The sequence below is a fragment of the Sparus aurata genome, chromosome 10 (genome assembly GCF_900880675.1).
Source record: "Sparus aurata chromosome 10, fSpaAur1.1, whole genome shotgun sequence".
NCBI lineage: Eukaryota > Metazoa > Chordata > Actinopteri > Spariformes > Sparidae > Sparus > Sparus aurata.
This window is the reverse complement of record NC_044196.1, coordinates 17,862,822-17,878,464: the sequence shown is the minus strand read 5'-3', so window position 1 is coordinate 17,878,464 and position 15,643 is coordinate 17,862,822. Positions and strand designations below refer to the sequence as shown.

Sequence of the window (15,643 nt, the reverse complement as noted above, 5' to 3'; positions counted from 1 at the left end):
ATAATTATCTAAATGTGTCGATGCCTGTCAACCGGAGAGGAGATTAATAAATGAGATGAATACAACCCCCCCTTTTCATGCCAAATGGTACAGACTTAGCAGCGGCTGTGCCGGATCAGAGCACTTTTTTATCCCTCAGTTTAGCTTGTCAGGCACATTTACGTCCAGGTTGTTAACCGATTCTCACGCCATTAAGCCCTAATAATTATACAACAATCTTTTTTTTTTATTATTCAAAGTATACGTAGTGCCGTTGTTGAGGTCTGAGGGGCCAATAGCCTACAATGAGTCGGTATCCACAGGCAGCCTAAGAGAAATTGTTACCTGCGAGACTTGTAAGAGAGCAAACAGATGTGGTTTACACATTGACAAATGTACAGAGCGCCTTGCTAGCAGCAGCTACGGAGATCTGACAGAGGTCGGTCTGGAGCAACAGTGGGATGACGCCGTTTCGCTGGTAATAAAAAGAAATCAATGATCTCTTCTCTCGTGCTGTTAACAGTGAGTTGGCTTGCAAACTAAGAAACTGTTCCAATGCTTTATGGCAGGGCTCTGGTTTAGCTAACGTTGCATGATTAATTATTAAGGTATTAATGTTATTAGTTTGGGGCTTTGCAGCTAACCGCCAGTAACTGAGATGCTCGATATCGGCCCTCCTGTTTGCACACCGGCAACTGTGATCTTTACTGTTTAACAATGTCGTTGTATCCTGTTTGTTGTCATTGTAGGTATCCCGGCTAAATGACTGAGATCGGCATCCTCCGTACTTCCTGTTGGTCTTTAGCTGCCATCCCTCCAGCCAGCTACAGCTGCTGACAGCACACATCCACACTCAATGCAGAGGAGGCTCAAAGGGGTCTGACATCTCTGAAAACAGAAATCCGGAGGGTGGCGGTGGAGCAGATCGCTGCAATTCCCCAATTTATACACATCTTGGAGCTGCAGAGGCTGAATGCTCTTGTGGACAGAAATAATCTTACCATGGCTCAGGGAACTCCTACTTGAAGAAGTATTTATTTAACCTTCGGTCCCTGTCCCACAGGTATGCAGAGTTTGTCAGCTGAGAACCGGTTTACCCCAGAGGAATGACTCTGTTCAGCCTACTGATCCACTTAAGACACATCTAGGCTATATGTAACTACCTCCTCAGTGTTTTTACTCCTTGGTGAAGACACAGTTAACCAACCCTATTGACAAAAGGTGGTGACACCTCTCTGTTTGTCATACCAAGCGTTTTCTTGCTCCCATTCACAACTCTAAGCTCCCTACAGCTGGGTATTCTGCTACGATGACTACAGACTGGGGTGAGAAATCCACAGCGGACCTCATGAGTAGGTATGTCTCCAAGGAGATGGGATATGGAGTCCCCAAGGAGGGCTGGCGTATCTGCCTGGCACACGAGTTCAAGGAGAAGAGGAAGCCCTTTCAAGCAAAAGACGTCTCGCTGTCCAACGTCTTGGAGCACGTCGGCCTTGGAATCAGGTGAGACGCTCACTGCCAATGTAGAAAACAAAACGTAATGCATTCTGTTTACATGCAGTCATCTGAGCAGAGGTGAAATACTTTGTGCCTTTTATATCTCACTTAACAAGTCATTTCCAGTACAGCATATTAAGAGGAGACATTAAAATAAACGTCCTGTACATTAACTATCGACACAATCTGTTATCACTTTACACCTCCATATGTCATAGCAAGCTTTAGTCCATATCAATAACCCACATGCATGTTTCCGAGGTGCAGGCCTACTCACCTCCATGCTGATGGAAAGTCGTGTAACGTTTTGTAGTCTACAGACCACTTCTGGAGTGTCACAACAATGTTGCAGCATTCTCCTAAACTTAAACATAAAATGGCTCCATACAGCTCGTTTGGACTAATCCTAGTCTCCGTAAACCTTGGGATCCCAAATTGATTCAAAAAGACATTATTTACATCCTCCAAGCGGAAGTGGCCTCGCAAGATCGACCACACTGAGTGATCCACATTTACTTCAGTGATAAGAGAATGCTGCAACTCTGCTTGCTGTGAAGCTCGAGGATTTTATGGGGGTTACGAAAATTCACTTGACTTGACTTTTGCCCTCGTTTTCTTTCTAACAGCAGCTAAAAAAATTAATTGCCTCTTTCTTGTTGTTTGCATACAACTATGAGGAGCACCTTTTTATTACCTGATAAAGGTGTAAGGGATGACAGGTTCTTTTCAATCTATTCAAGTGCGGATGATTCGTAGTTCTTGGTTTATTTGCCTTTGGTTTTGCCACCCTTTTAACTAGTTAAATCAAATGGGTGTGGTCTTCATAAGACTGAGCATGTAGTATGTATTGAGCTTTGGTCTCAGGTTCAAGGTGCAGTTTGTCTACTCCTCCATGAATTTAAAACCTTTCCAGCATGAGGGCAGGGAGGATATGTCTGCTTGAAAAGTTGCCTGCCAATACAGCTTAAATCTTGGCAGGCACACTGTCACCCTACAGCTAAAGAAAAAAACAAAACAAAAAAAAAACCCACATCCAGCACAGATCTCAACATCTGTTGATCTGGTTGTGTTTGCTTTCTCAACAACCTGCTGACATCTGAGACACAAAGTAACACATTCTGCAGCTTTAGCTGAGTGTCGAGGCTCACAGCCAGCAACTCTTTCTCTCCGTTGTCATCTCAATCCTGTAAGCGTGACTTCAGTGAGTCAGTCATTGCTGTGTCACAGACAAAATCCGGACAGTCATCAACCAGCTGTCTGTCATCAGGCCTGCTCTTGACTGATGTGGATTCAATGTGTGTGCTGCGGTGTAGTTATTTAAAATTTAAAAAAGGTCCTCAGACTGAGTAGCTCACCCAAGTCCCCACTATTACCACTTCTGCTTTATCGCATGTCTAGCTATGTGACACCTGCAAGTGCAATGGAACAACACAGCTCCTTCAAACCACTTCCCAGAGAACTGTTTAAACAGTTAAACCACAAACTTGCTTCACTTTAAATCTGCTGAAATGTGCCTGTATAGAAACAAATTCCAATCTCAGCAAAAAAGAAAACAAAGCCTTTTCCCATTTCTCATCCAGGGTGTGTCTCAGTCAGCTCAACTGCCATGGCAACATTTGTTAATTATGGCATAGATTAATGTGATTGTCGTTCTGCATAAGGAGGAGGTTGACTAGAGTGTTACGAAGGTAGAGCCACGCCTTCAGCTCTTTTGTGTGAGAGGTAGGTCCTCCTATAATGAAAAATCTCTAAACTATTATTATTATTTTTTTTCACATTTTGTGAAAGGTTTGCCTTACGAAATGCCAGTCTACAAACAAAAGTGCCTGTACTGTTAAAAAACATCTAGAAATACTGAATATTATTCAGGCCATTTCAACAGCTTTGACGCCACCTCCTTCCTTTTGTCAGTCTGTTACAGTGTAGCATTTGCTCAGGGAGATAAAGGAAGCAATGAAGCACATTTCCTCAGCATTTACAGAATTCACCAGCTCTTATCATGGCTCCCACTTCCAATACTTCTGGGTCACTTCAGTCAGTTTGCTTAGCAACAAAACCTGTAACTGACCTTCTACAAGCATTTGCACCTCAGCAGTGGACCAATCTTTCAACTCAGATCTGCTGAATAGTGTTTGTGTTTGGATATAAAATCAAACTTTTTTTCCCCGTCATTCTTCAACAAGTTTTGAGCGCTAGTAACTTCTTGTCTGTGGTGCTAAAAAAAGATGGCAGCTTGACCATTCGCAGCTTAGATTCCGACTACCATGCTTGCCTGCCCCATTTTCACAGAGCTGGATCACGGCGAGGACTATTGTTTGCATTCCAGCAGAGCTGCAGAACATTCAGATCCTGACAATAGCCCAACGTGCCACAGCTTCAAAAAACTCGCTTTAACTGATCCCATTCATCTCCTCCTGAGTGGAGCTGTATTGACAAACCATTGTTCTCTCAACTGAGATTTCCTATGAAGTTATTGTTTGCATACAGTCAGGCGGAGCATTGTCTTGCACAGCGATTTTGCAGTTGCATGGGATCTCCCTCACAACAAGCAGAAGGCCCTTTGAGGTGGAAACATGACTATTTTGGTTGGTAAACAAACTTGGCAAAAAGCTATGTACCTCCCTGTTGTAACTGTAGACCTGATATGCCAGTGTAATATCAGGGTGCTATACTAGTGTTCCTCATTTGAAATAAAGAGCACCTCCTCTAACACTAGTGAAAAACGGTTACCTAAATTAACATTAACTTCAAAAAACATGGATGCCTTTTCACGCAGCAAAAACCTATTTATAATAGATGTGGCCAATATTTAAAGCGTCTTCTACAACACATGATCATGAGAAGAAATGCTTCATGGTATGCATGGACTAGCACCTGCTAAGCGAGTTCCTGACGAAAACCCTGTCATACAAGCAACACAGAAATAGTTGTTGGAGCTGTACTTTGGAATTGTAATGTTTTTTAAGCTTGTTCTACTTCAGTTGAGGGGTTCCTAAACTGTTTAATATCAGCCCAAATAAATCTGCCGTAGACCACAGATGGAGCTGGTAGGGCAATGAGGCAGTGTTTCCCTTAAATAATACTGCAATGTTTTTAGTAACACAATACTCGATATATACTAGATATTTTGAAATCTCTTTAAAGGACTTCATAAATACCAGGACTGGGCAACAAAATCAAATATCACAATTTTTGGATCAAATACCTCAATCTCATGATTGCAACAATTGTGTCGGGACGACTATTGGTTTATTTTACAATATCTTAACAAATTTAGAATTTGATAAAAAGCAACTTTTGAGCAACTTACAGGAAAAGGGGTGAGAAATCACTTTCTGGTTTGTCACTGGTGTTGTCTGCCAACCTGTCAGCTTGCTGCACATATAATACGACCATTCTGTGCAACAGGACGGTAAGCAGTTCCTTTGTATCCTACATTTTGCTCTAGGGACCGCTTAAAGGAGGTGCTGTGTGCCAAGAGTTTCAGCAAAATGTTAAAGTGGTGCTGGCTAAATGTAATGAGGGACACTGCGTCCTGTTCTGTGCTCAACTAATGACCTGTCCACTGATATAAAACTCCTCAACCGAAAAGAGCAGCTTTATACTTTATTCGGCACATTAGCAGAAAATCTACCTTGTCGGAGATCAGAGTTCAGAGAATAAACGGATTACCGACTCTGACGGTAACTTCTGTTGATTTTCTAAGCCAGTGGCCTCCAGCTCCATTTGAAACCCTTTGTAAATCAGCCTAATTAATATTTCAAAATACAGCTCTGGTGTGATGGCGAGAGCTGCAGGTGCGCGCGCACACACACATGCACACGCACGCGCACACACACACACACGCAGATAACATCACTCAGATAAAGTGCCACTTGGACTTCATTCCTCTTATTCTAAAAAGTGCTTCCTTCATGCAGTTACACACAGGCCAAGGCAGAGTTTAAAGAGGGAATTGATCGACTGTGTGTGTGTACAAATTTTGGCTCCAGCTTTGACTCTTGGAGGCTTGGATCCATCTGTAGCTTCCTTAAAACAAGCAAGCAGAAAAAGCATGTTTACTAATGACTCATATCCTTTAATTGTAAAGTCATTAGAAAATTACACATGACTACAAACGTCTTGTTTGACAGATTATTTGTTGATTTCCTAGGTTCTTTTTAGCCATCTTAATTTTGTTTTATATTGTGTTCTTCTACTTACGATTGTGCACTGTGCACGTGTTTATCCAGGTATCTAAAATGGTGGTACAAGAAGACCCAGGTGGAAAAGAAAGCCCCATTCATCGATATGTTCGGTGCACAACCCTTGCGTCAAATATATGGTGAGTTTAAGTCTTTCTTACAATAGAGTATGCTGAATTTGAAAGAAGTCTGTCGTTATCAGTATGCTGCAGGGCATATAACATTTTATGATCCCATGAAGGGTTCCCAGTGCTCTCACACAGGCTTAATTGTTTTATGTTGTTTTACGTTTTTGGATTATCCATTAATCTGAGCATAGTTGACGCCGTGCTCTGATTGGCAGGTGCTCCACTCGGTGGCATTGGAGGAGGTACCATTACGAGAGGTTGGAGGGGGGAATTCTGCAGGTGGCAACTTAACCCTGGGATGTACCACTACAAAACTGTCACAGCAAACCAGGTAAATAGGATCTTAAATAGACTGGCTCATGTGAATACATAGTAGATCATAAAAGAAATGACTTTGTTAAAGGGTAGTTATCTGGCTTCGTATATTTTGGTTCCTTTACATCCTGTACAATGGCTCGCTGACTTATTTGAATCTTGGTAAACAAAGTCCAATGATCACTTCTACAGCATGTAAACCGACTCACCTCCAAACTTCTATTAGGCTGGTTTCAGTGTCATTAAAACTGAAAAGTAGAGCAGTATTTTTGTTGATCATTCTCTAGTCAGGGAGCACTCTGGGAAATGTAAATATAAAGGCAGGATCACTATACAATAAAACGTCTGGAAATGACTAATATGTAATCTCTTATCTACACCTGACAAGCATAAACAATTTACTATGTCCTTTTACTTCCTCTTCCTTTTTTCAGTTCACAGTGTGTTTGCGTCGTGGGGGGCAAACAGTTTACCAGCAGGTGCTCTCTGTAGAGCGTCCGCCCACATTGCAAGGCTGGAACTGGGGCTACTGCGGAGAATATGCCTTCTATCATGCCCTGTACCCCCGCGCTTGGACCGTTTACCACCTGCCAGGGCAGAATGTCACTTTGACCTGCAGGCAGATTTCCCCAGTCATCCCCCACGACTACCAGGTAACTGAGGCAGTCCCACAGATACATTAGTCAGACCTCCACAGCTGCACTTGCCTTGAATATTCTTGAAAGTTTGTGGATTTTGAGGAGGTAAAATTGATCAATTCCAAATTCAACAATCAAATCAAGGTCATTAAAGATCCAGTGTGTAGGATCTAGTGGAGGTGCAACATTGGAGGTGAACTCCAAGGAGGAGGACCAGCTCCCTCTGTGAAAAGAAGGCTATTTTTAAGTTAAAGGAACACAATTCTTAGTTTCAGGTGATTATACATTAATGAAAACGTAATTATGAATATTTTACTCAATTTCCCTTAGCTAAATCCCCTGAAGTCCTACACACCAGACTGTTAAAGACTAGAACTAGACAGATTAAGTTCACCTCAGCTTTATGGTTAATGGCTTAACTGCTGTATCTAACAGCTGGTTTCATATGGGTAACATACAGTATGTCCTAATTACAGTATATTGATAATCCTTTATTAAAAAGAGCATTTGCAGAGACCTAGAATTTTTTTCCCTTCTTCAAGAATCATTATCTATCCATGCTCATGCTAACAATTACACATTCTTTTCAATAAAAAACCTCATCAAAATTTTTTTCTGAAAACTCCACCTGATAGCTGCAGTACTTCCAGTATATATCTAATATAAAGCATATATACTCATACCTTCTAAAATTATAATGGTATTAATATGTTCACATGATGGTTCCACCACATATCTCCCTTCTCTCAGGACTCTAGTCTCCCAGTGGCGGTATTCGTGTGGGACATAGAGAACAAGAATGATTACGCTCTGGATGTCTCCATCATGTTCACCATGGTCAACGGGTCAGGACACAAAGACGACAAGTGTGGGGGACACTGGAATGAACCATTCCACCTGGAGAAAGAGGGAGAGGCGGTCTCTGGGGTCTTGCTACATCACTGCCCCACAGTGAACCCTTACACTCTGTGCATCGCAGCACGCGAGCAGGTCTGATTTATGTGGTTTTGATTCAAGCACCATCAGGTTTTTTTCAGCAGGTTTTAGCTTAGCTGCAGAAAATATTCCCAGGGAATAAACACGATTTGTAACAATGGTCTTTGTTTTATGGAAGTGGATTTCTATTAATGAGCTAATTCTAAATTCTGTGCTGTTAATGAGCCTTAGGGTTTAAGATTTACCAACTGTGTGTGTGTGTGTGTGTGTGTGAACATTTCAACAGCCCGACAGGGAGGTCAGTCACCAGACGGCGTTCAGTCCAAAGGGAACCTGCAGCAGCCTGTGGAGTGACCTCATCACTGATGGGCGACTTGACTCTCCAACAGGTCAGTGATTAAAAACAGACTGGAGGGATGACACACAATCGTTCTATTCACAATTGAACAGAAGTCTTAAGTTATGAAGTTGCTCAACATGAAGCAATAACATAAAAAAAGAAGTGGAAAGAAGAATACAAAATTGTGACCCTTCCCCGGTATCCTCCCCTCCCTCGCTCACTTACCTCTGCAGGATCCAGCCCACCGACGTCAAAGGGAGAGAAGGTGGCGGCAGCGTTGGCAGTGAGCTGCTCAGTGCCGGCTCAGAGCCGCAACACCCAGGAGTTCTGTTTAGCCTGGGACATGCCCAAAATCACCTTTGGCTCTAGGGAGAGGGAACACCTCAGGTATGTTCAACATTAAAGGAAATGCACACAAGGAATGTTGCTTTGCAGAAAACAAGCCGGAGATATTTGTTAAATGCAGATGTTGTTCCCTTTGGCATTCTTTTCTCTATAGTCACACTTACCTAAAAACGCACACTAGTGTTTACTTATTAACTTTCTTATATGTGGTTGTTTGGTGTGCGCCACTTTGGTGCTGGGGTCTGTCAAGCATAAACAAAAGGTTTGAGGGGGTCCATGCTCATTCCTTTTAAGTGCCAGCGTCAATAGCGAACAAGTTTAATTCAAATTCTGTGTCCTAGTTAAAAGCCTTGGGCCAAAATGAAACTTACATACCCATATCTTCACTGCAGAAAACTGCAAGGAAAAACAATGGAAAAGTTTGATCACTAAGATACATTTTTAAGAACTTTTAACTACAGTGTGAGTTTTGTATTTGTTGCGCTTTGATGGACATGTTGTGTCCTTGTATCAGCATCATCAGCTTGTTGCTTGTTGTCTCCAGGAGATACACACGTTACTTTGGGACCAAAGGGGATGTGTCCCCCTCGCTCAGTCACTACACCCTATCACACTACAGTCAGTGGGAGAAGAGAATTGACGAGTGGCAAAGACCCATTCTACAGGACAGGTAGTTCACAGCTCTGGCTACTCTGGAAGTCGAATGAACACTATTTATCTAAAACAACCATGATACATTATAACAACTTTATTATCAATCAAATCATTGTTTATCCTGTTGTCTTGTGCATTGCAGTTCTCTCCCTTCCTGGTATAAGTCGGCCCTGTTTAATGAGTTGTACTTTGTGGTGGATGGAGGGACGGTGTGGACAGAGCTACCGGAGGATGCTGATGTCAGTGGTGGTGTGCGCAGCGAGGACGGAGGGCTGCCAGCCCAGCCTGCTGTCGTCAAGGAGTATGGCCGTTTTGCCTACCTAGAAGGTAAGTGATAGGGAGACAAGTTAGTTTGAAAGACTAAACAAAACAGTGTAGAGGTAAAACACCTTGAAATTATGATTCAAATTGTATACTATTATTGAAATTTTCTAGACAAAATGATTTGTTCATCAAGAAAATAAAAGGCAGGAATAATCGATACTGAAAATAATCACTAAGTGCAGCTCTTCAGCAGATCATGTCATAGTATGTTATTAGACTGTACTTCAATATGGTCAAATATCAGCCTTCACTGACAGTTCAGAACTAATTAATAATGTGTCATGCCCGATTAAAGTTAAACTAGAAGTGATGTTAGTTTGTTGTCTTGTAATAAATTAAATGCTAAGACATCTAGTTAGGATACTTCCCATTCTTTTGTCTTTTCCTTAATGGATATACTTGCTAAGCAAAGCTCATAAAGTTTGCAGTCACTTGCATTCCAAAACCAGAAAGTATCCCACAAGAGAAACTCTACATTGATACACTTTCAGCTACAATACAAATGTTGACAATTGATTACAACTTACAAGACATGCGGTTTAAAATGCAATTCAACTTTGAGAAATATTAAGCGTTGGCAATAGTAAAAAGAATGATCTGACAATATTAAATGTGTTTTTTAACCAAGTTATTATCGTTTCCCCAGGTCAGGAGTACAGAATGTACAACACATACGATGTGCACTTCTATGCTTCCTTTGCACTTATCATGCTGTGGCCCAAACTCGCCCTAAGTGTGCAATATGATATTGGTGAGTTAAGCACTGTCCTCCTGGTGTTTCAGCAGTTATCTGACTATCTGTATTTGATTAAAAAGTATTACCAGGGCCGGTTTTACAGCTTGATTCTCCTCTCAGCTGGCAGTGTGGTTAACCAGGAACCAACAGAAAGGCTCCATCTGATGAGTGGGCGGTATTCTCCGGTCAAGGCCAAAAACGTGGTGCCTCACGACGTAGGAGACCCAGGTAGGAGAACGATAATGTCATCAACTTCTCTGACAGAAGAGTTTGATACAGTTAAACTTGCAAAGACTTGAGACTTGTTTGACTCTTGTACATTTGAATTGTCTCTCAGTAACACATGATGACTGTGTCCCTAGATGATGAGCCATGGCAGAGGGTGAATGCCTACCTCATCCACGACACGGCAGACTGGAAGGACTTGAACCTGAAGTTTGTCCTGCAGGTCTACAGGGATTATCATCTCACCCAGGACAGCCAGTACCTGCGGGACATGTGGCCCATCTGCCAGGTATAAACTGGGTCATACCGGATTATTTGTCACAGGCTCAGAATTTTGTTCCAACCTGACATTTTATTCTGGTTTGTCCGCTAGGCTGTGATGGAGTCGGAGTTGAAGTTTGACCTGGATGGAGATGGACTAATAGAGAACTCTGGATATGCTGACCAGACCTATGATGGTTGGACTGTGACTGGACCGAGGTGAGAGGACGAAAAAGCATGGTAACCCAGAAAAAAACCACTACAAATAATGCTTTTTGACATTGAAAAGCAGGAAAATACAGATGGGTGAAATGTGAAGTCCCTATAAAGGACTCCCTCCTTTTTAAACCATTAATTTCAGATGTTTTGATATCTAAAAGGGATTAAGTGCTAAGCTCCCTTGTCACTATTCACAGTCAACAATTAACACCCCTAATATATTTAACTTCTATCAACAAAATAGGAACAATAAGAAATGTATACTCGGCTCCCAAAAACTGTACCCTTACTCGTTTAACCCTTGAATGAACTGATCATTATTCAAACAAATAAATTGTATGATAGTTGCCGTTGACACTTTAAGCCTGAATTGAATAGTAGGGGGAAGGGTGAGTGGGAGGGAAATGGCAAAAAGCATGACTCATGACATAAAGCAGGAAAAAATTAGTTATTCGTTGCTGCAGGCGTTTCTCTTCTAATGTGGCCTGAGAGCTGAGGTTTAGTTCAGAGGCTGCAGCTAAGATTAAAGGCTCTTGGCTTCCAGAACTGATGGTTCCTGTTTTACGAGTTCATCCTGAAAGACAGCGGACACAGAGGGCTTACTGTGTTTTATGTTCCTAAGCTGAGGCTAAACTTTTAGATTCAAAGCAACAGTGGATCTTATTATACCACCTTACAAAGTAAATCAAGTATTAACTTTTATTTTTAACATTTTAGGACTGAAATGAAATGAATGCATGATACATGATAACCACAAGGTTACAGTTGAGTCTAATTCCATTAAGGTTTTTTATGCAAATTATATTTGCATCTGTGAGAAAAGTCAAATAGTTAAACCTGTTCTCTCTGGTGTCATTTTGTGTATTTGTGTTTCGCAGTGCGTACTGTGGTGGGCTGTGGTTGGCATCCCTGTGTGCAATGTGTATGATGGCCAGACTGGTGGACAACGAGGAGAAATATCGATGGTACAGAGACATCTTGGACAGGGGCAGCGCTGCTTTTGACAAACTACTGTGGAACGGTGAGTTCCAACACCCATTTGTTGAGTTCAGTATGTATATGGAAAGAGTTTACCCAGCTATAAGTCATTTCTAGTTAAACTGTCTGACACTTGAAATGCTTTGCTTTTATTTTCATTTCCCCTTTCCCCTTATGTTCAGGCAAGTACTACAATTATGACAGCAGTGGGAGAGACCTTTCTAATAGTGTCATGTCTGACCAGTGTGCCGGCCACTGGTTCCTGAGAGCATCCGGACTAGGGGAGGGAGACTACCAGGCAAGTTTGAACCATCTTCAAACCTTGAGCAATGACCATGAATCTCAGAGGCCCATGTTTTTGTTGAGGAGATTTTGGCCCTTACAGAGCTGTACAAAATGCTACTAAATTAATCTGCAATGATTATAATAATACATCACTGAGTAATTTATTTATTTATTTTTTAGAAATAATTTCCAAATTCTCTGGTTTCTTTACTCCTTTCTAACAACAAATATAAAATATTTGGCTTTTGGAGAACACAAGACATTTGAGGATGTCACTTTGGGCAACAGTGATCAACATTTTTCACCATTTCATTGATTAAACAACTAATTGATTAATTGAGAAAATAATCGACAGATTAATTGGTAATGAAAATATTCATTGGTGCAGCCCTAGTCTACAATGGATATGATGTAGTGCCGAGACCAGATTTTAGATATTAATAATTGAGTTTAAAATGTATTAAACGTTACATACACTTATGAAAAGGGAACTAACTAAATAAAACTCAAACTCGTTAGTGCTCTCTGGTGGACAAACCATGCAACAACCACACTCTTTCTATATAATCTCAAACTGAGTTTTAATTCCTGTACTGTCATTTCTTGTTACTTATCCGTCGACATATACACCAATACCTTACAAGCTTATATCAGTCTGTATATCTGTATAGCTCTTATCTGAAGCATCAAGGATAAGTGATTGATATGGGGCATGGCACATTTTTGAAAATTCACTATTAATGTTTTTTATTTGGCTTCTCCTATAATATACATGCATTGTAGCAAAATGCCTTTTTAAATGTGCCAAGAGATGCATTTAAAACGCTAAATACATGCCAAATTGGACACTCTACATTGTTATGTGTGTAATTTGAAGCTTGGGAAAGGGGAGATGTTAGGTCGTGAACACAAACATCAATAAAGAAACAGTTTTCAGATTTGGACATACATCAAAGCTTTGTGGTCTCAACATCGCTTCCTCTCTCCCTCCAGGCTTTTCCAAAAGAAAAAATCCAGAGCGCACTTAAGTCTGTCTTTGACTTGAATGTTATGAGCTTCGCTGGAGGCCAGATGGGGGCTGTAAACGGCATGCGTCCTGAAGGAGTGCCTGACCGTTCCAGTGTCCAGTCAGATGAGGTCTGGATTGGAGTGGTGTATGGACTGGCAGCCACAATGATCCATGAGGTAAGTGTGTTTGTGTATATAGTATCCCCTTCATATTCAAGGGGGCAAAAACAATCAGCGTCATCAGATTTTGTTGTCAGTGTTGTTGCTGTTAAGCTGTCATGACATCTACTGTCTTCCACATCATCAGGTTATATATCATACTGTACAGCATTTTTTTTTTTTTGTTGAAATGTACTGGAGCAGTTCGGAGGCCATTAAAAATGTGCCATTATTGATCTCTCTAAAGCATAGTGGGGAAATACCTTAGTATCAAAAGGGACAGCCCTAACAACGGTATCAATTCTTTCACCTAACTCTTGGCAAGAAAGCCAATAAGCCTATATCTCAAAAATATTCGTTGACTTTACCCTGAATTATATTTGAGTAAATCATTATCTGTATCTGTTCAACCAACTAAATTAAAATTATTATTAAACTAAATTATATGTTTACTTACCAGTACACAGAATGTTCAGGGCTTAACTGGACGTATATGGTGCTAAAACCTAAAGCAGGCACGACTTACAGAAGTTGTTAATTTAAGCCTGTTTGATCCAAATTTGCTGTTTTTTTGATAACCTTTTTTGATTAAATTTTTTTAATCACAAAATTAAGAAAATTATTTGCAGATTTATTTATTTTTTTTTCAATAAACTTGAATGAATAAACCTCAGTCAGATAACGATTGTCCTTCATCACAAGTATGGATAGTGCACATTTTACTTGATGGTATTAAAGAACTGTGTTTGTATGGCTGGTTGTGTTGACTGTGACATTAAACGATATATTGCTCACAGCTCTGATCCTGTTTTTCTTTTTCCTCCCCAGGGTATGAGAGAGGAGGGTATGCGCACAGCTGAAGGTTGCTACCGGACTGTGTGGGAGAGGCTAGGCATGGCCTTCCAGACTCCTGAAGCCTACTGTGAGAAGGGCATCTATCGCTCTCTGGCGTACATGAGACCGTTGAGTGTCTGGGCCATGCAGCTAGCCCTGGACACTTCAAAGAAGGATTAGACCACATTGACCCAAACTGGAGCCACAGATGGGGAAGCAGGGACAGAACCTGAAAATCAGACTGGTGTGATTAGAAATGAACAGCAAGTTCCTCTGAAAATGACCTCCAGAGTCCTCTGCAGCCCAGACCCCCATCTGCAGATCTCCGTTTCATCAGTTGCAGACTTTACATTCTATCATCTACTGTTTGCTTCAAATGTATTGTAATTTGAGGCTTGATGTCAGAACTGTGATGGTTAATGCTTGACAAATTCCTTACCTACTGTAGATTAGATGATGACACTGTCAGGTGAGGAGTTTAAAGATTTTAAAGAGACTGCAATTGGTTCTAGATTTTGAAGGCTGCAGTGCAAGTTGGAACCTAGGAAATGTCAAAATCAAAGCCAGTTTGTATTGCTAATTAAAAACTGACCTTGTGTTTCAGCAACATAGTATATTTGCACGCGTGTACACACACATGCAAGCACTACATTTTACAATCATGTTGATAATAATGTTTGCATACTTCGAACACGTTTATATGCTAACAATTTGAAGACCCTTGTGTGTTATTATACCAGCCACATATAGTCATTATTATCTGACAGAGAAGTACATCAGGTCGCATTTGAATGATTTCTTGATCAGGAATACAGACACAAATATCTTCCTTTTCCTCCACTTAAATTTGAATGCTGTACTAAGTTAAGTAATATGCGATGAGTAGTCTTGAAATGAAGTCTTAATTTGAAAATTATTATTATTGTTTTTCTTTTTTAAAATAGCATTTGGTGCCTTGTTGCATGTTGGCCTACTGTACATCTACTGTATATTAATGTAGTGGCAACATTTACTATGTTTTATAAAATTCAGTACTCATGACAATCATGCTGAATAAATGACTGAATAAGATAAAACAGCAGGTCGGTGTGTTAATTGAACATGTATGGAATAAAACCAGTAGTTATGACATGCAAACAATCAGGCGCATAAAGTGATGAATGTCAAACTTAATATATACATTTATCAGTGGTATTCAAGTCCTCGAGATTGAAGGGATGAAATTCAGTTTATACTTCAACAATATACAGGGACATCACTTGTTATTAGGGTCCAAGCATTGATCTGTGCAAGGATGCCTTTGAAACTGAATGTGTGCAACTGTACACCAAGGCTGGTGTTTCATTCATTATTCAGACTGAAACGCAAAACCTTTTTTCAATGGCATAAATATTTTGATGTTTCTAAGAAACCAGTGCAAAACACACTGAACTCCCGGCTGTACCTCCTGAGAGGCCTTAACAGGTGGAACCAGGATTGGGGGACTGCGGAGGTGACCACCAGGTCATCGTCTCTTCTCACATACATCGGGGGTGAGGTCCACTGCGTCAACACCAACAGCCTGAAGGTGTGCTACCTGTCAAATACACTGGTACGTC

The 15,643-nt window shown here is 40.9% G+C and overlaps 1 protein-coding gene and 1 long non-coding RNA gene across 3 annotated transcripts; one reads left to right on the top strand and one right to left on the bottom strand.

Annotated features, from left to right (window-relative positions):
• Positions 1–70: 70 nt before the first annotated feature.
• On the top strand, positions 71–15,121 carry gba2 (glucosidase, beta (bile acid) 2). 2 transcript variants are annotated; one of them, XM_030430141.1, is made up of 18 exons: positions 71–457; positions 729–1,482; positions 5,709–5,800; positions 6,004–6,119; positions 6,538–6,756; positions 7,492–7,731; positions 7,964–8,066; positions 8,251–8,404; positions 8,907–9,032; positions 9,159–9,343; positions 9,987–10,091; positions 10,197–10,304; positions 10,439–10,590; positions 10,675–10,781; positions 11,660–11,802; positions 11,942–12,057; positions 13,038–13,229; positions 14,040–15,121. In XM_030430141.1, the coding sequence occupies exons 2-18, from the start codon at positions 1,289–1,291 to the stop codon at positions 14,223–14,225; spliced, it is 2,538 nt and encodes an 845-aa protein (XP_030286001.1). In that variant the 5' UTR covers positions 71–457; positions 729–1,288; the 3' UTR covers positions 14,226–15,121. The 2 variants fall into 2 exon arrangements, with proteins under 2 accessions (XP_030286001.1, XP_030286000.1); XM_030430140.1 differs by having other exon boundaries at positions 71–501; positions 14,040–14,459.
• LOC115589302 (uncharacterized) lies at positions 9,096–10,296 on the bottom strand. Its single transcript, XR_003985515.1, has 2 exons — positions 10,163–10,296; positions 9,096–9,336 (listed from the first exon to the last, which is right to left on the bottom strand). It is a non-coding gene; the product is annotated as an uncharacterized LOC115589302 (long non-coding RNA).
• Positions 15,122–15,643: the final 522 nt, after the last annotated feature.